At 35.7% G+C, this 26349-nt stretch overlaps 1 protein-coding gene across 2 annotated transcripts in view; it reads right to left on the bottom strand.

Annotated features, from left to right (window-relative positions):
- Nucleotides 1-26349, bottom strand: part of Adamts3 (ADAM metallopeptidase with thrombospondin type 1 motif, 3) — a 202618-nt gene that overhangs the window by 38866 nt on the left and 137403 nt on the right. For both annotated transcript variants that reach the window (XM_013020132.1, XM_013020131.1), the window contains exon 5: nt 5760-5959. In XM_013020132.1, coding sequence (XP_012875586.1) covers nt 5760-5959 — 200 coding nt within the window. The remainder of the gene's footprint in view (nt 1-5759; nt 5960-26349) is intronic.

Below are 26349 nucleotides of genomic sequence, written 5' to 3' on the forward strand. Positions count from 1 at the left end.
CTTGCTGTTCATAATCTTCCTTTATGTAAATTTCAAAGAAATGAGGAGCTATATTCTGAATATAAAGAAGTAACTATTTAATTATTAATAAGATGATATCCTAAAATATTGGGGAAAAAGATGCTAAAACCAGCTCATGGGGTGGGAAGGACCACAAGATAGGGTAAAATGTTTTGGATTTTTAGAAAAACATTAACACAAACATTCTGAGAAGTCACATATTCAACAGTACATAATGCAAATCCAAGCAAGTCTATGCATAACTGGACATCTTTCACTATGAGAATCAACTCATTGGCACTGGGTAGACTTCTATGAGGTGTTTAGGGACAAGCCCCGAGCATCCTTATTAAATTACCTGAAGGATGAGGTAAACAGAACATTAACTCAATTTTCAGATGACCTTAAATTGAGGAGGTTGCCAATGATGTGAAGAGAGAAAAAAAGGTAAAAATCAAATCAAGTACTCCTTTCCTTGAAAGGAAAATTCCTTCAAGGTTTGTTCCCGGACAGGACAATTTCTCCCATGACACTTCCCTGGCAGGACAATCTGACCTGCTTTGTCTGACTTGCTGATGAACAGCTTTGTCTGGCTTCAACAAAGCAACAGTCGTTTTTCTTTCAATGGGTGGATTTGTCTTAAGAGGCAGTGTAGCACAGTGGTTGAGCTTAAGGGCTATGCAGCCAGTGGGCATGGTTTTAACTCTGTGACCTTGGGGTGTATTTATGCATGTCTGTGCCTCAGGTACCTCCTTTGTAAAATGGAATTATTATACACCATTGACATCACAAGACTGCCGGAAGGAATAAAGGAGTCTACATATGTATGGTGCTTAAATGGTGCCCAGCCTTTTCAAGTACAAAAAATAACTGTATTATTGGAGTTTTCACATTGAACTAAACTGAACATATGTATGAATTTTTTTCAGAGACGTTTGGTTAGCTAATGAGAAGATAGCCCTGGCGATTCTGGATGTAAATAAAAGAATTTCAAGATGTTCTATGAAATAAATACCATTCTAAAAAAATCCAATCAGTAGGTAGATCTCTCCCAATATGCTAATTCTTCTTCTGTCTACTCCAAGCCCATATTACTAATAGCTATGTATTATTACTGTTAACAACTATTTTTGAACATTTGCTCTGTGCTTAAATACCATAGGATTGTGCAGCTACACAGGAAGTGAGTCTGACCCTCTGCTCTTATCAAACGTGTATGCTAGTGGGGGAAAAAGAAAACAGGCTAAATCAGAGAAAAAAATTAACTGAAAAATGCAAGTATAAAATTTTAGATGGCAACAGGTGCTAGCAAGAAAATGAGTAATGAGATAAAAGGAGAAGAGGATTGTGTGTGCTACATGAAACTTGCTAGCCACGGCAGAGTGACTCAAGGACAGGACTGACATAATCTTGGGACACTTTGAGGAAAGAACAACACACACAATAGAGTGAGTGCAAAAGCCAGCCATGTCTGAGGAAGTTCCAAACCCTGTGGAGGGGACTCATTACTACTGCCATGTGCAGTGACTGAGACACAAGTAACACTTCCTCCACATGATTAGCAAAACAAAAGCCATCAAGTCCACGTGCTGTTAATGCCATTCTCTTTCCACCACTACCTTCCTGTGATGGTGGAAGTTCCATTTCTTGTTCCTTCTCACTTCCTTTCATTTACTCCAAAGGATCAACCCTCTCTATCCTTTATTTAATCACTCTTTTTCCAGAGTTAATTTTCCTAAAATTCCCCGCTTGCCTTTGTGAAAAAAAAAAAAACAGCCTATGAGATTTTGTGGCATGCAGTACTGGCCTGTGTCTTTCTTCATTCACAGTGTCCTGTGTCTTTGGCAAGATTAGCTCCCCTTCTTCTGCCCAGCACATGCACATCAGCAGTTCTCAAGGTTCATTCTTCAACCCCCTTCCCTTTTTTTATATAAAAAAAAAATCCCCCCTTCCCTTCTCAGATGTTCTTCCTTGTGATATTCATTCACTACCAATGCTTCAAACCATACTCACAGGTGGATGAATTCCACATGGGTATCTAGCCCTGACTCATCTATCTCTTGAATTTCAGAGACATCTGTTCAGGCTCATAACAGATCTACTGAGATGGAGATGTTACCTATTCACTTTACTGTGCAATCGACCTTTGCCATGAAACTTGTTCTCTCCTGAATATCTTACCACAGTTAAAGACAGAAATCCTTAAGAGAGAGCAATGAGAAATATCAAAGTACATTGGATGGAAATGTCAAAATGCAACTCCCTACTATGTACAGTTTAACACATACAAATTTAATAAAGGACCTGGGCATCTATTAGCTCTACCTCTTCTCCACATATGAGAATGTATTATCAAGCCCATGACCCATTCTCTCTACTTCCATACCCAGCGGGTTAGTATCTGTCCAATTCACCTGCCTGCCAAAACAATCTGTTAATACTTGCTGCAAATGTTTGTATTTGGGTGACAAGCCTACTTCCGTGGCTCTCCAGAAAGGAAGATTACAAGATTATCCTTATCTCTCTCAAATGCTTTTATCTACTTTTAAAATACCTAACACCCACACCAGCACAGTTTAGGAGATTAACAAACAGTTGTACAGATAATGATATATTTGTGCTGACTATTACCAGATTGTTTCCAAAGATCTACTTAACTCATTTTCAATTACTTCTTCATGATTCCAAGCTTGTTTCAATACAGTTCAAGAAGAGCTGTAAATAACATAATGATTCTTGTTTTATGTTACTTAATGAAGTCAATTAATTTGAAATTACTAAATACAAATCACAAAGTCCTGGCAAAATAAGAACAAGAAATGTATTTGTTCAACACACAATTTCCCTATTTTATTCTCCCCTTCTCCATTCCCATGTTTCCACTTTGGTTCAGTCTTCCTTCATTCTCACATGGGCTTGCTTCACTCTCCCTACTCTATACAGATAAGCAGAATTCTGATGGCTAAAGCCAATCATACTATTCTCACTCTGTGTACAATCCAATATATACATGTTAGCCTGGCATTGAAGGCCTAGTATAATTGGACCCCAGCATTCCAATACATTGCCTCATTTCCTCCTCCTATTCCTTTCTCACCCAGGAAGCCAGTTGTGTAGAACAGCAGTTAGAAGTAGGTTATGAACTCAGACTGCAACAGCACCAACTGTGTGCCTGGCTAAGTGATACCTGCTTCCAGAATGTTGCTTTTCTCAAAATATAAAAATAAAGGACATAAAAACAAATTCCCAAAGACACAGTATAAATCCTTAGCTTCTGGATAAACAATATACTTAATGAACATCTGTTGAATTTTCCAAATTTAAGAGCATGGAAATGAAGACCAAGAAAGGGGTATGATATTTCTAAGGTCCCAGAGTCAGCCAGTGATAAGTAAGGTTAGACCTAAAGCAGCCTAATGTAATGCTCTTAACACATGAAGAATGGGATGACTGTGGTCACATCTCCCTTTTTAAAAGATGTTGTACCATTTAAACTATAGTGCTTACCATCTGTTTTGTCTGTGATTCTCTGTTGCATGAGGGCAAAGATCACTTTAGAGTTTTCTGTAGTTCTGGTTACCACTTAGAAGCCTAATAAATATCTACACTAACTGACAGTCTCTCTAGGGATAAAAGGAAGTTGTACAGGGATATAATGGATGATGTAAAAACAGCATCTATGTAGGAACACTGAAGTCTTAAGACAATTTGAAAATAAAATTTGACATGGAAGCCTAAGTAGCAAGCCCAACATTATACAACTATCGACCCACATAAAAAGTTAATAGACAAGAGCTGAAAAAACAGAATTCACAATGATTCCTTTACCCATACTTATTCCGAATGTAGTAACTTGCTCAAAATGTTATTTTGTCTTCATAATAGGAATGAATGCCAATGAACAAATTAAACTATGTTTGAGAGCCAAGCATGGTGGGCTCATGTCTATAAAGTCTAACTAATTTGGAAGGTGAAATTGAAGGACTGCAGTTTAAGGCTAGCCTGGGTAAAAAGTTCGTGAGACCCTATCCCAACCAATACAAGCTGAGCATAGTAGCTTGTACCTATCATTCCATCTACATAGAAAGCATAAACTAGATCATGCTTCATGCTTGTCTAGGCATAAATGTGAGATCCTGTTTCAAAAATATTTTTTAAAAGGGCTAGGGGTTTGACTCAAGGAAAAAAGCACCTATCTAGCAGGTGTCATCTAGGCAACCCTGAATTCAAACCCCAGTACTGCCAAAAATAAAAAAATGTGTTTGAATGTCTATACTCATTTCTATATCATAGCAGCACGATATATGTACATTTTTATAAACTGACATCCCAATGAATAAAAAAATATGTTTAACTATATGTTAAAGGCTCAATGTGCTGGGAATGTGGCTTAGTGGTAGAGTGCTTGCCTAGCATGCATGAAGCTCTGGGTTTGATTCCTTAGTACCACATAAACAGAAAAAGCCAGAGGTGGTGTTATGGTTCAAGTGATAGAGTGCTAGCCTTGAGCAAAAGAAGCTCAGGGATAGTGCCCAGGTCTTGAATTCAAGCCCAAAGACTGGCAAAAAAAAGGAGCTATTTGGCTAGGAATGTGACTTAGTGATAGAGTGCTTGCCTCGCATGCATGGAGCCCTGGGTTCAATTTCTCAGTATCACATAATAGAAAAGGCCAAAATTGGCACTATGGCTCAAGTGGTAGAGTGCCAACCTTGAGCAAAAGAAGCTTGGTTTCCAGGACTGGCAAAACAAAACAAAACAAAAAACCCAAACATATAGGCTCAAGTATTAATAAGTAAACAATCATGATCACTGGTAAGAATTTTTCTCCACCAGAATTATTAAAAAAAATCTAATCTTAAATATGGAAAACAAGGTAAACAACATTGCCCAGAGAAATTAAATTAAGAATCAAATGCAAAGCCAAAGAACAGAGAAGATAGGATTAGGTAATAAATTTGCAAGTTCAGTGTAACATGTCTTTTTACATGGCCTGAGTAAAACATACAAGCATATAATTCTATCTTGACTATTCTTTTACAATTAGGTGGCCTGTATACTATTTATTCATATTGCACATTATTATTCATTTTCAACAATTGCTCTCTGCTAATTTTCAGACAAAGAACATCAGCTTGAGGATGCAGACAAAATTTCTTCTAAGGCTCATAAGAAGATATGAAGAACAAATTAAAACATTTACTTTTTCTTCAGTTTTTAAAGTAAATTTAGTTTATCATTTAGAGACATTTTTACCTAGGTATCAAAAAGCAAATAAAGGAATTGTTGGCAACTACTATGTAACACTGTGCCAAGAGTTGTGTTTTATGAGCTTCTACCTTACAATGCTGAATATATCACATTTGTTGAAAAGCACTATAGACGCCAGACATTCATCATCAGGAGACACATAGCAACACTGGAAAAAAATCATTTCACCCTTCACTGTCTTAAGTGTTCTGACTGTTCCCAATGCAAAATGAAAATCATAAACTGACATTTTAATTGTATCCCATAAGGATTTTAAAACATATGATTTCCCCTTGATGACAACAGAAAAAGAAACCAAAAGAAACTTTCTGCTCCATGCTTCTTTTGATTTTGCACTCTTGATTTTTAAATATGTAGATCAACATTTGATCTGTAAATGGTTTGGACAGTGGACACAGTCATGGAGCGCTTGTACAGGTTTTCCCAAAATACTCACAAATCAAGTAGTGATTTAAATGATCAAAAAGCCTGACAAAGGAGTCACTACTCACAATGTTCATCAGGGTGAGGAGGTAGTTCTGTACATGTTCTTTGCCATGGAAACGGACTACAGAGTCATCCACTCCCAGCAGCACCTCGATGTTGTAATTGTTTTCTCCTGAGTGTCTGCGGTGGCGTAGTGTCTCATTCAGCTGCTGGCCAATGCTGCTATACGCTTTGCCTAGATCCTCAAGGCCTTCTAAAGCAGACTCTGTTGAGAAAGTAAAGAAACCATGAATTTCAGTTCCCCCAATGGGATTTCTAGTATCTTCTTAGAAATTAAACTTTCTCAGGAGTCTAACATTACCATATATCATCTTCAAATGCTTTCCAGTTTACTCTGTGAATGATAGGCAGATGTGTATGATCAGAATGGCATTACAGGAATTCAGCAGTCAGCATCCACTCTTGTCTGAAGAGCCACCAGGCCAGAGTGAACACCCTATGAGAAGAGTGATTCATCTTTTCCCAGCTACATCCCCACGCAGAGCAATGGCAGTACAGAATACAGGCCAACTACATTACACTAGGTAAATGGAGATTATAAATACAAATTGTGTGTCAGTGTGTTTACAGTGCTCAATCATAGAATTTGTGTTAGTATATAAATTTAAGCCATCCATCTTATCATCTTAGTTAAAAAATAAAGTTACAGCACAGAAATACAACCACAGCTCATGCTATGATTATTAGCTACTTCTGAGAATAATTTCCTAGTGAATGCTGCTAGGGAAAAAGTGGATGGAAACACAAAAGACAGCAAGGTAATCCTAGGATTTTTGACATTAGAATTGGCCATTATCTGATCATCAATTTCGGCTGTTACAGATATCCAAATCTGTGAGCTATCAATGTAAAATGCCAGAAAATGATTTATATCCAAGAAAAAACTTTATGAATATTTTATATAGGTCTGAGAAACTGAGTTATTGCAACTATTCCAAATAGATATTTCGTATATAGATGCAAAAAAACTATACATACACATTATACCGCACATACACACACACACACATATGAGAGAGAGAGAGAGAGAGAGAGGGAGACATTTTAAGGTTTTAATGACCTACATTACCTACCTTCATATAAGTTTATTATTAATGAAGAAAATGTTATAGTACATTAGAAAACATAATTTGAGGCCATCTGCTGGTGGCCCAAGCCTGTAATCCAAGCTACTCAGGAGGCTAAGATCTGAATATCATGGAATTTGAAGCCAGCACTGACAGTAAAGTTCCTGAGACTCTTATCTCCACTAAACTAACAAAAAGCCAGACATGGAGCTGTGGCTCAAGTGGTAGTATGCTGGCCTTAAGAAAAAAAAAAAGGACAGGGACAGAGCCCAGCTCCTGAGTAAATGTTGCAGGACTGGTACCTAACAAACAACCACAAAAATGTAAGTTGGTGAACAATCATAATAGTCATTTGAAAATGAGCTGTGTGGTGTTAGGACAGGTGAAGGGAGAATGATGGAGGATGCTCTATACATACATATTAACATGTTGAAACCCCTTGATAGAACTAAAGATAGTAAAACTTTAAACTTAAAAAATATTAATTTGAAGGGCTGGGAAGGTGGCTCAGTGGTAGAGCGCTTGCCTTGCATGCCTGAGGCCCTCGGTTCGATTCCTCAGCACCACATAAGCAAAAAGAAAAAAGCCGGAAGTGGCGCTGTGGCTCAAGTGGTAGAGTGCTAGCCTTGAGCTGAAGAGCTGAGGGACAGCGCCCAGGCCCAGAGTTCATGCCCCACGACCGGACCCCCCCAAAAAATTTTAATTTGGTCCTGGGGCTTGAACTCAGGGCCTGGGCATTGTCCATGAGTGTTTTCATTCAAGGCTAATGCTCTCCCATTTGAGGAATAGCTGCACTTCCAGCATACGTCTCATGGCTGGCTTTGAACCGCGATCCTCAGATCTCAGCTTCCTGAGTAGCTAGGATTACAGGCGCAAGCCACCAGCACCTGGCTAAAAATATTTTGATAAAAATTAAAGTAGAAAATTTTACAAAAACATTTTCTGATTACAAAAAATATGCAAAACTACTAATAGGAAAAAACCCTCAAAAGTATATTCATCTATACTTCAATATATACAAGTTTACTTGATAAACTGCCTTGATGTCTAAAACAAGTATGGCAGGACTAACTGACTCATGCTTTATATAGAGGTTTATTTAATAGTGCACTGGGGCTTGTAACCCATTGAATTCATCACCTATCATTAATGAATAGCTATTTTCCTCTCCACCTTTGTAGCTTTAGTAAAATGGAAGGGTGGGTGGGGGTGTTTCTTGGCAGGCAGATGGATGACCAAGCTATAGCCACAGGAGATTAGAAGAGAGGAAGTGTAGATTCCACTCACACCCTTTCAACTTTTAAAACATATGTAGAAACTCCAATCTCCTGCCCTGCATGTTCACACATAAGGCACAAGGGCTGCTTATGACTATTCAGTTTGGAAACTATACTCAATCTCAGGCCCAGCTTCAAGCTCAGTTGGGAATTTCCTCCTCGCCAAAACCTCACATTGGCTCCATGACATACATACATACATACATATATGTATATATATGTATATATAATCTCTCACCACTATCCACATCAAGCAGAAAGCTTTCCTTCAAAGTTGTTTTTCAAGAGCTACAAACTCTCACTGGGGGCGCGAGAGATGATACCTGCAAACAGCATTACTATTCAACCTCTCAAGTCTTTTTTGCACAGGAGAAAGTGACAGCATATGATATCTGAGGTACAAATAGGAAACTCATACATGAGCCATTACTACTAAAAATGCACCATTTTGGCTGATCTGTAAGAGACAATGTCCAATTGAAATCCACAAGCAATGTCATATTGTCAGTGTCATACGGAAGTCTGACACACGATAAAAGCTGAACATTTATTACAGAAAGACAGTTCATTCTACTCCAACATTCTTGTGGTCTGGCTTTTACATCACTTATTTTTTGTATATTTTTTATTGTAAACATACTGTACAGAGGGGCTACGTTACATGAGTAAGGTAATGAGTACATTTCCTATTGAGCATTGTTACCTCCTCCTTTGATTTTCCCCTACCATCCCTTCCCCATCTCCCAACTCTTCCCTCCCACCAACCCCCGAAGTTGTAAAGTTCCTTATCAACATAGTGTCTTGCATATCTCATTGTTACAATGGGTCAACCTGTGTCCTTATTTCAGCATTTTGTTATTTTCCATCCCCTCCCCAAATTAGAAAAATATATGTACAAGATTCAGGATACCAGAATAAAATACAGTGAAAACAGGTTATACAATGGGGGAAGAACATACAAAAGAAACAAAAAAAATCGCATAGTGTATTATAAATACATTAAAAACAACAGCAAGAAAGATAAAACCTCTTGTGTCTCTATCTTGGGGTTCATTCACTTAGAATCATCTTATATGGTCATATGTACATAGCTTTTGACCTTTTCTGCTTGTCCTAGACATACACTAGTTATTGCAAATAAGGGAAACCATGGGACCTATGTTTCTTTGGACCTGGCTTACTTCTGTTACTTCTGCATCCCTTCTTAAATAGGTAGTTTTCTGCTAGGAGAAGGAATTTTTTTTGGTGGAGGGGAGGGGTATGTTGAGAAAGGAATTCAAGAAGGAAGGAAGAAGTCTTAAATTAGGCATACATTTTGTCCTATTTCACCGGTGTTAGTCAGTGTTCTTTCCCATGACTCTTAAAGTAGATGATGTCAAACATTTCAAAGGCACTATGACAACATCAGCACCTTTTTCTTATGCACATTATTATAGCCACAGGCATTTCTAAGGCTGTGAAATGTCTTCATTCATATATAACAATTTGTTTTAGCATGTCTCTTTATTTTTGTCCTCTTTTTTTTTTCCTGATATCAACCTTGGGCTTGAACTCAGGGACTAGGCACGATCCCTGAACTTCTTTTGCTCAAGGCTAGTACTCTACCACTTGATAACCTCAGGAAGAATGAGGTTAACAATATCTGCTATAAAGAGGAGAAACAAAAAAGAGATAAATTTAGAATTTGTACTTTCAGTTAAAATTAGGGTTAAACCCAACCATGGGCTTGTTTCATTGTTTATAAACAATATTGGAAAAAGTAAGCTTATGGACAAGGTATCTCCTCATTCAACACACATCTAGTATCTAGTAAGTATCCATACATATGTAGATGCTGAAAAGGTTTAAAAAAAAACCTCAAAACCTCCCTAAGTACTAATTGTGGGAATCAGTTGTGCATGGATTTACATGTGAAATGGTACTTCTTGGTAAGAGGCAGTGGCTAGCAACTACGCAACTGTGCAGCCTTGAGTCACTGTCAGAATGCAAGGTTAGGCAGACCTGATTAGGGTATTCAAATGTGCTGTTAGTAATATGTGACTCTTTCTAAATCCTCACAGTTTAAAAGGTGATATACTCTGACCAAAACATCTCAATCTATAGCCATTATCACTGTTCCCCTAAGACAGTGGGATAGAAACAATTGAAGGTGACTATTCTGCTCATCCTGTGGCTTGCAAATCTAGTTCCTACTTAGAACTGAGAAAAATCTCATAGAACGCCATTGGCAAACTCAAGGAGCGAAAGCAGAGTGACACTTTATAATGGATATCATGAAATATAGATCCCCCCTTAGTGAAATGGCTCAACTATTTTGTACAGTATTGGCTTAGCAAGCATGAGGCCCTGAATTCACAACTTTTCCAGAAAAGTTTCCAGAAAACTTTTCCAGATGAAGCTCAGGAATCACAGAACTACTCTTTCTTACTTTGAACACCCTCAGCCCTCTCTCCCATTTCCTCCATTCCTTCCCCCTCCCTTTTCCTCATGCTCAGTTGAAAACACACTTAGACTTAAGAGTACTTTTTAGGCTTTTCAGAAATATTATAAGCAATCCTTTAGTTCTTAGAGTGATTTTCCCTTTTCAATCATTTTAGGGAAAGTTTTTGAAACTTACCCTAGAAATTATTGATAAGCATGAATATTTTGGAAACATTTTGATTGCATCTTTTTGTTCATCATTGGATTCTCAATTGCTATAGTTGAATTGGCAGAAAAAAATATTATTCCTATTTTATTTGGGTGAATTTTGAGGGAACAAATAAGTGGAGTACAGCTATTTTTAGCTTTAAATACAGATCAGAGTTAAAGTAGAATATTACTTAAAAGCAGAATACTACTTACTAAGTATGTAATAAAGTATAACTTAAGTTGCTGAAGTATAATTGAACTTCATTTATGCTAATAATGTTTTCAAAATGAGATAGGGCATGTTCTAATGCCTAATCATGTTTTATAAGAATGAAAGAATAGAATTGGTAAAATTTTGTCATATTCCAGAAGAAATTCCTGTGGTCTGAAAAATGGTAGGAGAAAAAAGTGAAAAATTGAAATGTACAAGCTATAATCAAGCTCTGAATCTGGTGCAAACACCTTTGGAACTGCAAAGCAATCATAGTTATAGCTATTCTGCTCAATATCTCTGGCCGCTTTCTGAAGAACAGAATGACAATTTTATTTGAGATAGTACAGTCAATCTTCTTCCCTTTGTGACTAAGGATAAGCAAAAGAAACAAAAGCACTGCTTATTTTTTGATGATGTGTATGGAGAGACTTTGTTAACCTCTATGGAAGACATCTCCAAAGGCTCATCAATGAAAGGAATTCATCCAGGGGGGTATATCTGTTTGGTCCTCATGCCTAGGCGAATATCTATGATATCCATTGCTCTAGAAGGTGACCAAGAATGAAGGTCTTCTGAGTATGGTGAGATACAGAGGAGTCTGACATTCCTCCATGACTGTGGGGCTTCTACAACAGTACTGGATTGGTTCTAAGTATAGTTAACATGGGAGAGGTGACATGTCCAGTTTAGGCCATCATTCTGGTGAATTTTTCTTTTATATGACAGTGAATCTAACCCTAACATATGAAACACTGATGATATTTAATCCTGTTAACTAAATTCCTTTTGTATTCCTCTTTCCTATGCAAACTCAAGTTACTTTGTTAATACATGAATGACAAAGTAAGACCGGCTTATCAAAATTAATTACAACACCTTTCCTTACAATGCATGTACCTTAGAAAGTAAGAAAAATTGCAATATTTTGTTGTAAATAATGCACAATAAATCCATGTGTAAAAATGTGGCATTCTCCTAATAGAAATGCAAATCAAAACAACATTGAGGTGGAAACCTCACCCCAGTTAGGATGGCTATAATCAAGAAATCTAACAACAGATGCTGGAGGGGATGTGGTCAAAAGGGAACCCTACTGCATTGTTGGTGGGAGTGTAAACTTGTTCAACCACTTTGGAAAGCAGTATGGAGGTTCCTCAAAAGACTCCACAGAGAGCTCCTCTATGACCCAACAATCCCCTTTTGGGCATTTACCCAAATGTTTACAAACAAGACCACACTAAAGCTACCAGCACAACTATGTTTATTGCAGCATTAGTTACCATAGCTAAGAAATGGAACCAACCCAGATGCCCTTCAGGAGATGAATGAATCAAGCAAATGTGGTATATAATGGAATTCTATGCCTCCTTCAGGAAGAATGACACCACCATATTTGTTAGGAAATGGAAAGACTTGGAAAAAATTATGGTAAATGAAGTAAGCCAGACCCAAAGAAACATAGGTCCCATAGTTTCCCTTACTTGCAATAACTAGTATATGTCTAGGATAACCTTACCAGACAAGTAGAAAAGGTCAAAAGCCTTGTACATATGACCATATAAGATGGTGCTAAGCGAAATAAACTCCAAGATAGAGACACAAGAGGGTTTAATCTTTGTTGCTGTTGTTTTAAATGTACTTACAATGTACTATGTGACTTTTTTCCCATATATTATCCCCTATTGGTATAACCCATCTTCATTGCATTTGATTCTGGTACCCTGCATCTTGTATATACATTTGGGGAGGGGAAGGGAAATAACAAAACACTGAAACAAGGATATGAGCTGACCAATTGTAACAATGAGATGTACAAGACAGTATGTTAAAAATGAACTCTACAACTCTACAACTTGGGGGAGGTGAGGAGTTGGGGAGGTGAGGGGGGGGAAGGAATGGCTGGGGAAAATCAAAGGCTGGGGTAACAATGCTCAAGAGGAAATGTACTCATTACCTTACTCATGTAACTGTAACCCCCTCTGTACAGTATCTTTCCAATAAAAAATATAAAAATTGGCATTCTTTATGAATGGAATATTGTTATGAAAATGAAATCACTGGAATACTAGGAGTTGGACTTTCCGAGAGTAGGTGGAGAGTCTATGAACAGAGTTAAAAATGGAAGTCCAACAAAATGTCATCTACCAACATCAGAAGCAGAGACTTAACTAGTCAACTCAAATAACTGTGTGAACCTGCTTGTGTAATCAAACAGTGATTTTTCCATTTATGCCTTATTTTTTTATATTTAAAGTTATCAATTCTAATATGATAAAGTAACAGTATCTCAGCAATATGAGAATTCTCTACAAAGATATAAAATGTTCCAATGAAAAGCAGAGATAGCCTTCACAACTGGGAAATTCCATAATGACAAAGAACGAGATGCAGGCCAATATATGATGTCAATTCGCAAGTTTCCCTGTTTTTAAGACATTACCATAGAATGATACAAGTTGCTATGATTTATCTTCCCTCAAAATTCAAATTCTAAAATGCATGCGTTTTTGTTTTCCCTAGCTAGTTTAAGGGATAATATCTGACAGTTTAAAATGTAAATTCAACCTTTTCATTAAGAAATGTTTCAGACTTTGAGTCTGTGAGCATTAGCAAAAATTAAAAATTAAAATTAAAAAGTCACCTCAATATCCAAAATATAAACTTTAACCTTCAATCAGAATCTTCTACATATCAGAATGTTTTTACCTTCAAATAAAAAAACTTTACTTAAAGCATTCTAAACAATAAGAAGACATTAGTTTGCATGACAGCAGATCTAGAAGTAGGATCCATCAATATAAATCATGAAAGACCCAGTTGCATCTGTCTTTCCATATCCAGACCCTCTTGGTATATAAACATTATTATCAAACTTCTTGAATACTTTCAAAATGACAGCACCAATTCTAGCATCCTATGGCTTTCTTTAAAAATGTATGTGAGAACCTCTGCTAGAAGTTCTTTGGTACATTGTTTCTATGGCAAGAATCCAATCATAAGTTCATATTAAAAGTCATGCTGTAGACTAGACCCCATGTCTTAATAGAAGTATAGTACATTATATATATATATATATATATATATATATATGTAGGTTTTTGGTAGGCTTCATTAAACTATTTTCATATATATATTCATATATTCATATATATGTTCATATATATTCATATATATATGAAAATAGTTTAATGAAACCTACTAAAAACATTAAAAAGGAGAAAGAATGAAAGGGTTAGAAGAGTGATACAGACAGCTTGAATTTTACCAAGGTACATTGTATATATATCATAAATACCAAAATGAAACTTCTTGGCAAAACTGGTTTATGTTAATACAATATTTATAAAGGGGTATTTTCATATCTTGCATGTTGTTATCTAGAAAGAATTCAGCTTTAATGGTTCTTTTAATGTTTTTGTCCACTAATTCTAACCCATCTGTCCATTCTGGCTCAGTTTTGACAGGCTATTTGCTCATTACTATGGGTTACATTTGCTTGCTTCTTTGAATACATAGGATTTTTTTTTCTGCTAGATAGACTTGTATTCTTATAAGTATTCTTGAACTTTCCTCGGATGTAGTTGGATACCTTGAAAAGGATTTACTCCTCTCGGGTCTTGCATTTGAAATTTATTGGGTAGGGTCAGATAGTACTAAATTATGCATAGATCAAAACCCTCCATCACTCTCAGGGCTGTGTGAATCATGAGATATTGCAATCTGGCCATTGGGTACAAGTATTATTCCCAGACCTGTGGTGGCATTAGAAGCTGTCATCTCTAATCCTTTCAGGTGGTTCCTTGCCAAATGTTGAATAGTTTTCTAACGTGCATGCACTAGATACATACTAACATAGTAGTGAGGCCCCTAGAGGGACCTTCAGGTTCTCTTTCTGGGTAGCTCTCTTTTCCTTCTACTCAGTCCTCTGAACTCCACCTTCATCTTTCATGACTTTTAATCCTAGTTCTCAACTCTGGGACATTTTCAGGCTACACCTGGGATCCTCTTCCCTAAGACTTAGACTGGAAACTTCCAGGTAGTAAAATGGGGTAATCCTAAACTCACCTCATTTTTTCTCATCTCTCAAGATCTATTTTATTCAGTGTCTGATATTCAGTGTGTTGGGCAATTGTTGTTTCATGTATTTGTACATTTCTGTTGCTTACAATAAAAGGGTAAATCTAGTCTTTCCTATTCTAATGGACAAAGACTAAAAGTTCATCTAATTTTGTTTTTCTATGAACTATGTTTCTCTATGGTGGTTTACAAACTTTTATATTCTTTTTCATCACTAACATGACTAAGCGTTTTCATTTAAAAATTACTCTTTGTACTTGAGTGGGTTGTGCAGTTTGCAGTATACTTCTAACATGAATTGTGTTTCTGTGACACATTAAATCTCCTTGAATAGGTCCTCATACTGCCCAGTATATCATGTAGGAGAGAAATTAGGGTTGAGCAACATTTAGTAAATCTCAAAAAAACCGAATATTCACATTTCTCAAAGAATATAAACTATTTTGTTCATTAAAAACTATCTGATCCAAAAGGTACTATAAACATGTTGGTACAAAATCAGTCATCTAAGGGAAGAATATCAAACCAAACAAACTTTGTTCTGTTCATTAGCACTAACATGGAGGGAGCACAAAAAACTTACAACTGTAGCAAGCATAAGTGTGACCTTATACTCCAAAGAACATGATGTTTGAAATCTACTCTGAATATCTTTTATCCTGAGCAGTTGTTTCTCTTTTTTTCTTAGAGAACTGGGTTTTAAACAGCATATTTGGATGATAGAAAACTGAAATGAACATTAAGAACACCAGTTTGAAGGTGCAGACAAGAATTGTATAAATCAGAGTTCTCGATGGACCATTTCTTACCATCAACAGGAGCAACATCAGGTTGAAGCATTAACCAAAAGAGAATTACTGTGCAGTAAGTTAAGAAAACAGCATCAAGATGACTCATGGTGCAGTCCTATCACATCTGAATTCACCTTTCTAGATAAATATCCTTTGCGTTTTTAGTCAAAGAAGCTCAAATATTTGTATGTTTCAGTCAAACAGAAGCATGACATATTTGATAGGTTAACATAGATATAGTAATAATATTTTACTCTGGTTGTCATCTGCCAATAAATACACTGTTTTCAAATACCAGACAAGAAACCCAGACTAAGTAGAAATAAAATTTCTAAGTGAATATGTAATTTCACACCTCAAATCTCAATATTACCCTACATATTAGTGATGTGTATATTTAAATTTGGACAATTAGTGTATGTATTAGTATACATATCCTAGGTTGAACAACAAGGTCAGTAGTCACCTCACTCAGTATCAGACTGTCATTTCTAGAAGGCAGGATAATATATACAACTCTCTTTTTATGTGTATTTGTCTTCAGTTATAACAAAACTATTACAGCAAGGCTTCTATGGTTTTGTCAAGATGTTCCTTCTTAGTTGTGGGAAATGGGAGAGGTGAAAACAATGATAGATCCATTGGCAACCAACCTCCTTATGGCATGCATCCCTAAAGAAAATAGAACATTTCCCAAAGGCTTATAGTTAGAATTCTACCCAAAAATTTGGCTAAATTCAGAAAGGACATATGTGATGGTGGAGACACTGTAGAGATGAAGGTTTTCTGAAGCAGAGTCATAGGTCTACTTGCCAGCTGTGTGGACCCTGAAAGGAAGATGTAGCAACAGCAGCTGTTTGTTATCCTCAGATAATATTGCATGTCATCTTGTTGGAGTGAGCAGGTCCACAGGCAGCTATTTTATTCCCCTCTTCCTTAATGTTAGCAGCTATAACAGTGTCTGGGTGGGCTGATCTACTGTATCACGTTGGGAACTAATCCTAGAACCCAAGTTCCTCCAGTCTGTCCAAAAATTTAATTGCAATTAATTCTTTGCACTAAATCCTTTCATGCTTATAATTGTTAGTGTGTTCTCAATTTCTTGAAGCTGAATATAGATATATACATGCTAAGTTTCTCAACAAAACTGGGCCTCAAATCCACACCCACCCAATAAGAGTGTTGGGCCACTTTGTAATTTGCAAGATTACTCTTGCCTATAGAATTCTGCTTTTGTAAATTCTCACTTTTGTAGAGTTTGCTTAGTATCTATATTTTTCTCTTCTGCATTACTTGGGCCTAGACTTTATTACTCCATGTAACTAGTTTTTACTAAGAACACCTATGAATATACTTTTAGCATTCAGAAAATGTACCAAAAGACATAGGATAAGGGTAAGAGTTCATTCATTCATTTAACAATAAACATTTAAGTATCTACTATATGTCAGGTATTCTCAAATAACAATTTACAAATTCCTTGATATATGCTAAGCACTTGTTTAGACAAAACACTCCTACAATACGTGTATATTCATTCAGTTTGCAATTTTAGGCCTTAGTCTATTAAGCTGCTTCTTTAAAAGAAATCAATAGTTCTTGTTCTGAATGGCTACAATATGTTCAGGGCCTTTTGAGTTATACAAATATTCCCTTAAATCAAGAAAATGTGCTCTATATACACAATGGAATTCTATGCCTCCATCAGAAAGAATGACATTGCCCCATTTGTTAGGAAATGGAAAGACTTGAAAAAATTATATTAAGTGAAGTAAGCCAGGCCCAAAGAAACATAGGTCCCATGGTTTCCCTTATTTGCAATACCTAGTATATGTCTGAGTCAAGCAGAAAAGGTCAGATAAGGTGATATTAGGGAAATGAACCCTAAGATATGTATTCAAATGTTTTTTTTCTTTCATGCGATTGTTTCTAACACATTTATAACACATTTATTTCTTTGTTGCTTTGTATGTCCCTCCCCCACAGTATAACCCATGCTTTCACAGTATTTGATGTCAGTATAATTTGTGGAGGGGAACAGAAAAAACAAATTATTTAAATAGGCATATAGGTAGACCCATTGCAACAATGAGATGTACAAGTTGTTATGTCGAAAATGAACTTTACAACTTTGGGGGGGGGCGGGGAGGATTGGGTGGGGGGCAGGAGGAGGATGGGAAGAGATGGGAAGGGGAAACAAAGGAGGAGGCTACAATGCTTGATAAGAAATGTAATCATTATCTTGCCCATGTAATTGTAACCCCTCTGTACAGTATTTTCACAATAAAAAATAATAATTAAAAAAACAGAAAAACAAATATTCCCTTAAGTAAATCATTCAGTCAATTAGCTGTAATTCTTTAAAGATCCTGAGTTATATAACTTTCTACATTGAGCTTCCAATGACTTTCGAAGCATTAATTTATCTCAACATAATACTTCCTTCAACAACCTTCTTATACTTTTCCAAGCAATTCAAATTCTGAAGATATTTTTAATTTTCTTACATCACAGGACATTACCAGGTTTAAGAATTCTTTGTTTTTACAGTACTGAGATGTGAACTCAAAACCTTAAGTTTGCTAGGCAAACACTCTTCCACTTGAGCCCAGTCTTCATTAATTTTTAAATAGGATCTGACTTTACTGCCTGGATCAATCTGGACCTAAATCCTCCTTTTTATGCTTCCTATCAATAGCTGGGATGACAGATGTACACCATCACACTTAGCTATTGCTTGAGATTTGAAGGAGTCTCAATTGTTTCCTGGACTGGCCTCAAATTATGTTTTTCCTTCTCCTATCTACCTCCAGTAAGTGTGATTACAGGCATAAGAAACAACTCCTAGTGGCTTATTCTTATTCTTCCTGATACACAATATTGCAAGTCTTGCCAATCTGCCCGAATCTCTGCATCCAGTATCATATTTCAAGCTCTATATGCTTAATCCTGTCTCCTCTTTCCTCACTTTCTATCTTCTACATCAATCCTAGGTTTAGCTACCTGAGTCACTGTCTTTAAACATGACCCTAAGAACTTTTGGTAGAATTGCAACAATGAGATGTACAAGTCGTTATGTCGAAAGCGAACTTCACAACTTTGGTGTAGGGGGGAAAGGGGGAGCGGGGAGGATTGGGTGGGGGGGGCAGGGGGAGGATGGGAAGGGATGAGAAGGAGAAACAAAGGAGGAGGCTGCAATGCTTGATAAGAAATGTACTCATTATCTTGCCCATGTAATTGTAACCCCTCTGTACAGTATTTTCACAATTAAAAAAAAAGAAAGATAAAAAAGAACGTTTGGTAGAGAAATTTCCTTTTCTTTATTAAGTCTAAACCATTTGGCATTGGCCAACATACAGCTGTCTGAAATGTGTGTTTAGAGGGGGTGGGTGGGTAATTCTTTCTCTAGAAGTTAATCTCATTTTTCTTAATATTTCATCATATTTCATAATATTTTTGCCATTTTACTTATTTCTTCAGCCTAGAAAGTTGTTTGCATGAACAAAATAGCTCAAGAAATCTATAAAGGAACTATTCAAAGGCTTCCTTGTTCCAAGACAGTAATTTATATCCCTTCACCAAGCTAATCAGAGCCCTAGAGTATAGTCTATAGAGCCAAAACCTCAACCCCAAAAAAGTATCCACGGGTAAATTATGTGTTATGTTTTTTCCTTTTGTGTAATAGACATCAGAGTAAATTCATGGTAGAACAAAGAATAATCCCAATTAATGAAACTCAGCATATAACATCAGGTAACAAGGCTGAAAGCTAGGCATGTGCTGTACAATATTTGTATTATGTAAGCACATTTTTATTCATTTATAAAGGGGTCTCTAGAATGTGAGAGTTAGAGTAGTTTTATCTGCCACAGAAGCAGAGTAACAGTGACATAAATAACTGTCAACTGTCAACTATTAAATATATTTGTGATTTCAAAATACCTGATAATTAGCAAATGAGTCAACTTAAAAATGGGAAAATGTGCTTAAAATGCAATTCTATGAATCTGACACACAGTGATGAACAATATGTATTACAAAAAAAACAAATGAACAATTCAGATGAACAATTTGGGTTTAGAGAAAATGGAGACATAAATGAGCCATAATGGAACAATGCCCCAAATTATAAGAACGAAATGGAGGATCACTAGCTAACTATCACTGAAATTTCTAACAGTAACAGAAGTTATATCCAACAAAAACAAGAGAGAATTTATGCACTCAAGAATTAGAATCCAATATAAGAAACATTTATGGTCCCAAGCATTTTGGATAAGAAGATACTGAATCTAGATAACAATGTATTTACATCCTTACATACATATATCAAAACCAGCTGTTCTTCATTGTTTCTGCTTGTAAACTTGCCTAGTCACTAAAATTTTCTGAGAACCACAAAACCACTAACTCTCAGTGGTCTCAAAGCTAGCTGAAAACATGTACAGAGTGGCAAAAATAAAACACTACTCAAGAGGAATATGATTTTAAATGAATAAATGAATTATTATTTTCAAAATACATATTTATATGGCTAATACAAAAAAGCTACAAATTAACTCATAATAAATGAGTTAAATACTACAAAATATATGCGATCACTTTAATTTTATATATTAGCAGAAAATAAAAAGGACTAACATTTATTAAAACAATGCAAAAAATACTATTTTCAAAAGTATCCAAAATACATAACATAAATATGTTAGATTTGTACACTGAAAAATTATAAATATTATTTTAATATTTATTACTGAATTACTGAACCATATAACTGAAGAAAATATTCACAATACATATATCTTAGAAAGTATTCATATACACTATAAAGTTATCCTACAAAACAAGAACAAAAGAGACACAGCCATATTTTTAAATGTCCGTAGATATATACATCACAAAAATAACATTCTAATAGCTAGAAGACCAGTTAAACACATCATAACCACTATAGTGGCTAAAACTGGAAAATAAAACTTGACATTATAAAACATTATACACAGAGTCATATCCTGATGGTTACAATGTATACAAAAAGGTACATGAGTCTTTATAAGCCCCTTTGCCATTACATACTAAAATTAATATACCTATGAGTGGTCAACTCTACTCTTATGTTAGAAAGATAACAAATGGAAGAAGGTTTGCACATACAGAACATGTACAAGAATATTCATAGGAAGTGGCGTTGTGACTCAAGTGGTAGAGTGCTAGCCTTGAGCTGAAGAGCTGAGGGACAGCACTCAGGCCCAGGGTTCTAGCCCTACGACTGACAAAAAAAAAAAAGAATATTCATAAACCTAACAGGTTTGGGGAACTATGATACATTTCCATAAGTAATTTGTTCTTAATGTACATTATATAACAAATTGCTATTACGTATAAAAACCTAGACAAACCTTCTACATATAGTAAACAAAAGTGATATAGTAAGCAGAAGCAGTCTTATTAAAATAAAAGCACATACCATATTATATAATTTATATTATATACATTTTATGAAAAGGTCAAACTGTACTGTTTTGATAAAATTCAGAATAGTAATTACATATGAAGGACAGACAGTAAAAAGTTGGTTTTAGAGTCCATTTCTGGTGGCCCACACCTGCAATCTTAGCCACTTAGAAGGCTGAAAGCTAGGATCATGGTTCAAAGACAGCCTGGTCAGAAAAATCTGTGAGACTCTTATCTCTAATAAACTACTCAGAAAAAGCTGGAAGTGGCACTGTGGCTCAAGTGGTAGAATACTAGCCTTGAATTAGAGAATCTCAGGAATTGGGCCCAGGCCCTGAGTTCAAGCCCCAATTACAGGCATGCATACACACACACACACACACACACACACACACACACACACACATGAACACACACACACAGTTAGTTTAGGGTAATGAAAATATTATGTAACAATATATAGGATGACTCTATTAAGTACAATTCATTGGGGATAAAAAAGATTAAAGAACCCTTCTGTATTTATATTTATATATCTATATCCATATAGCTATATCTATCGATATCTCTATCTATCTATCTATCTATCTATCTATCTATCTATCTATCTATCTATCTATCTATCCATCCATCTAAAACATTGCAAAAGCTGGATGCCAATAGCTTAATAAGCCTGTAATCCTAACTACTCAGGAGGCTGAGATCTAAGAATCATAGTTTGACGACAACCCAGGCAGAGAAGTCCCTGTGAGACTCTTATCTCCAATTAATCACTCAAAAACCAAAGTGGCACTGTGGCTCAAGTGGTAGAGTGCTAGCCTTGTAGCACAAAGTGGTTCAGGGACAGAGCCCAAGCCCTGAATTCAAGCCCCACAACTCCCCCCCAAAATTTTTTTCATAAAGATTTAAACATAAATCTATTCTATCATATGCTCATGGCATATAAGAATAGAAATATCACACTCTGTTGAACATTATATAAATCCCAGAAAGTCATTATACATCTATCTACTTGATGAAATATGACATGCACGAATGACTGAAACATTCTGCAAAGATTGCTTTCCTTTCTCCCCAAAAAGTGATTTGATAACAAAAACACTGTAAATCAATCCACAAAATTTACTGTAAATCAATCCACAAAATTTACTTCCTGGGAGGTAAAAATGTCTGGATAATATAAACCTTGCTAGTATACACAGAACATGTGCCAGATTTTTGCCAAAGTTGCCTATGAGATCATTCTTCAAAAGGCCTTCCCCCATACCCTTGACATGATATAAACTACTTTGGTATTTATGTATGCTAGATATCCCTTCAGTATACTTTAAATAAAACCAGCTGTCACTCTAATACAAAAGAAAGTTTCTCTGCAAGACTTTTCTGTGCATAGGACCTAATTCTTAGGGTCTGCACCTGGACACCTTCCTGCAGAGGGGCCCTAGGATCCACATTTCTAGAAGCACTCTAGGAGGTCCAGAAATTGTTACAGTTATGTTGCATTGTAGTTTGTAATCCTCTGCTCTAACTTTCACTCTCTTTGATCTGTTTGTTTTAAAAAAGGTGATGGATTTACTACATGATCTTAACTAGCTTGGATGACAGACAAATGCAATAAACTGTAAAGTCTATATCCTCTTATCCTTAAAACCATTGTCAAACTTTTATCTGCTATTTAGATCATTTATCTGTCACATCACTGCAGCAATTTTAACCTACTACCTAATCAGAAGGAAAGTAACTAAAACAATGTCTTTCCTTATTAAGGATAACCTTGTGCAAAAAATGATCTTTGCCTTCGTAAATGCTCAGTTTAAGAGATGTTTCTCAGACTTGGAAAGTAACCATCTAAGTCTGTTAAGAAGGAAATTCAATTTGCATGTGTGGAAATATCAGATTGAAGCCCATGAATATATAAAATAACATGTTAATATGAAAAATTTCAGAAACAATACAAAGGGTTACCACCCTAAAAATTAGAATCCATTGAATTAAATATTTTTTAAATTTTATTTTATTGTAAAGATGCTACACAGAGGGATTACAGCTACGTGAATAAGGTAATGATTACATATCTTGTCAAGCAATGTTACCCTCTCCTTTATTGTTTTCCCATTATCCCTTCCCTCCCCACTTCCTTCACTTGAATAGAAGTGGCCCTATAGCTCAAGTGGTAGAACACTTGCCTTGAGCTGAAGAGCACAGGAACAGCACCCAAGCCTAGAGTTCAAGCCCCACAACCAACAAACAACAAAAAGATACAGTAAAAATTTATAAACTGGTAAGGTCAAATTAACCCCCCAAAAATACAAAAAGAGAAATAATATAAGAACAAAATAAAAACTGAAAATGGAATCTTGAACACTGTTGGTGGAAATATAAACTAAGAAAGCCATTATGGAAAATCTTTTTAAAAAATTAAAACACATCTCTCACTGTGAGGTATACATCCCCCCAAAATATGTGTGCCTTAGAGACATCTACACCCCCATCATCACTGCAGCTCTACCTACATTAGCTAAGAAATAGAAGCAACTAAGCTATCTATGAATGGAGGAATGGATATAGAAAATGTACTTGTTATAATGGAATATTACTCAACCACAAAAGATGTCCTATTACTACCAACAACATGAACAGTATAAGAGGTAATTATGTTAAGCAAAATAAGCCAGGTACAGACACATACTTCATGATCTTACCCATATGTGAGATATTAAAAAGTTTGACTCATAGAAATGGATAGTGGAATGGTAGTTACTAGACACTAGGAGAGATGGAAGGACACAGACAGGGTGAAGGATAAGTACTAAATTAGAGTCAATTTGATAGTAACAAGAAGTTCTGTTGCACTACTGCACAGCAGGGTGACAAAAATAATGGCAATTTAGTATATGTTTTAAAATTTAGGTAAAGTGTTAAACAATGTGAAATTATAATTTCTTCTATCTCCCAAATCATTTATTGCTTTTTTCACATGAGTGCTTTTCAAAATTCCTTCTTACAAACATTTATGAAAACAGGGATGGAAAATGATCAATTATTAAACAATTTGATAGAACAAGGAAGTAAACAAATAGAAACCATATAAGATAAACATGTTTATAAAATGCAACACTGAAAATAAGCCTCCTGAAGGAAGCATATATTGAAATATATATATTCAAATATATATTCAAGGGGCTGGGATGGTGGCTCAGTGGTAGAGTGCTTGCTTTGCATGCATGAGGCCCTGGGTTCGATTCCTCAGCACCACATAAAAGAAAAAGCTGCAAGTGCTGCTGTGGCTCAAATGGTAGAGCGCTAGCCTTGAGCTGAAGAGCTGAGGGACAGCGCCCAGGCTCAGAGTTGAGACCCCACAACCGACAAAAAAGGGGGGAAATATATATTCAAATAATCATTCTTAAAAGTTCTACTTTTCTTACTGTTCATTTAATTATTTCACAAGTGTTGAAGTGAAATGAATGAGTTAAAGGCAAAAGACAACCAGAGTATCTTACTGAAAGAATAGAAATAATGTGACTGGAATCAACCTCAAAAGGAAAAGAAACAAAATTTTTAATTTAATTTAACTTAATGGGATATTTTAGCATCAAGGTAAATATATACTTTCTTATTTTAACATGTCACCTTCCAGTTCTATCTACTGCGATGAAAACGGCAAGATTTCCTTCTTCATTATGGCTGAATCATATACTGTATCATACATAGGTACCTACTTTCCTTTCCTGCATCTGATGATTGGCACCTATGCTGACACTGAGTCACAACACATAGGAATAAAAGTATGTCTTTTGTATGCTGACTCCATTTCTTTTCAATGTATGCCAGGAGTGAGCTTTAGAGCATCACTATGACCAAAATATTAAATATTTTATATGAAACAATTGTGTGTATTAGAAAATATAAGATAAATAATGAAATGGCTATTTGTGTATTAAATAACTGAAGATAAATAACTGGATGGTATTTGATCAAAAAAAACCCATGCAATTTTTATTCCACTAGATGAATTTTGAATAGCCTCCTCGATCTAATGTTGATTTTTGGACAGTGGAGTAGAGAAGTCAAGAATAGGCAAAAGAGATTGCTGCTGAGAGACACAGAGGTCCCTCACAACTATGGATGACTCATGAGATGATAAAAATTCAGGTTCACAGAGTCCCAAGAAGTAAGAATTGAAGAAACCAAAATTCTTGTCAGAAGAGAGGTTCAGAGAAAAGAACCTGAATCCCAGAGTTTTATCCTGGAGAAATTAATTTTGAAAGAAACAAGGTAAATTTCTAAGGTCAAAGTAATGAGTTGTTCAATTGTGAAGTTGTGGCCTCCTTATGCATACTGATGTGTCCCTCAAGACTCTGGTAATTGCTCCTCTGTTAAACTACCAACTGGGTAAGCCCAGAAATAGTCATCAAAATTACAAACTAGCAACAATTCAGTTTTGTCCTTGACTGGATTAAGGTATATTCCTTTCTATTTGTTTCATTAGAGAATTATCACATCATACTCTGTCTTCTCTAGTTTTCACATACATTAAATCAAGATTAGCATTAAATCAAGATTACCTGGCTAACAAAAGAAAATAAACAATAAAAAGACAAAAAATGGTAACTGAGCAGATATTAACAAATAGAGATGACAAAATGGAAATTTTGGTCCGAAAGTTAAAACTATCAGAAATATTTAAATGGAATTTGTAGAAATGAAAATTTAGAGTCTTAAAATTATGAACTCAATTCATATGTTTAATGGCCAACTAGGTTGTTTTATGTTATTTTTATTATCTTTAAGTAGTTGTACAAAGCAAATGCTTTACTATAGTTTATGAACCCAAGAGGTCTTGATCAATGTCACCACTATTCACCATAGCCAAAGAATGGAACTAGCTCCTCAATGGATGAATGGATCAAGAAAATGTAGTATACACAATGGAATTTTGCTCATCCATTAGAAAGAATGATATGGCTCTGCAATTTCATGCAATCCCATTTGTCCAACCTTTCTTTGATTTGTTGTGTTTCTGGGTCTCTATTAAGAAAATTTCAGCCTGTGCCAAGGAGCCCTAGGGTTTCTCCTATTCTGAG

Source organism: Dipodomys ordii, unplaced genomic scaffold, assembly GCF_000151885.1.
Source record: "Dipodomys ordii isolate 6190 unplaced genomic scaffold, Dord_2.0 Scaffold49, whole genome shotgun sequence".
Classification (NCBI taxonomy): domain Eukaryota; kingdom Metazoa; phylum Chordata; class Mammalia; order Rodentia; family Heteromyidae; genus Dipodomys; species Dipodomys ordii.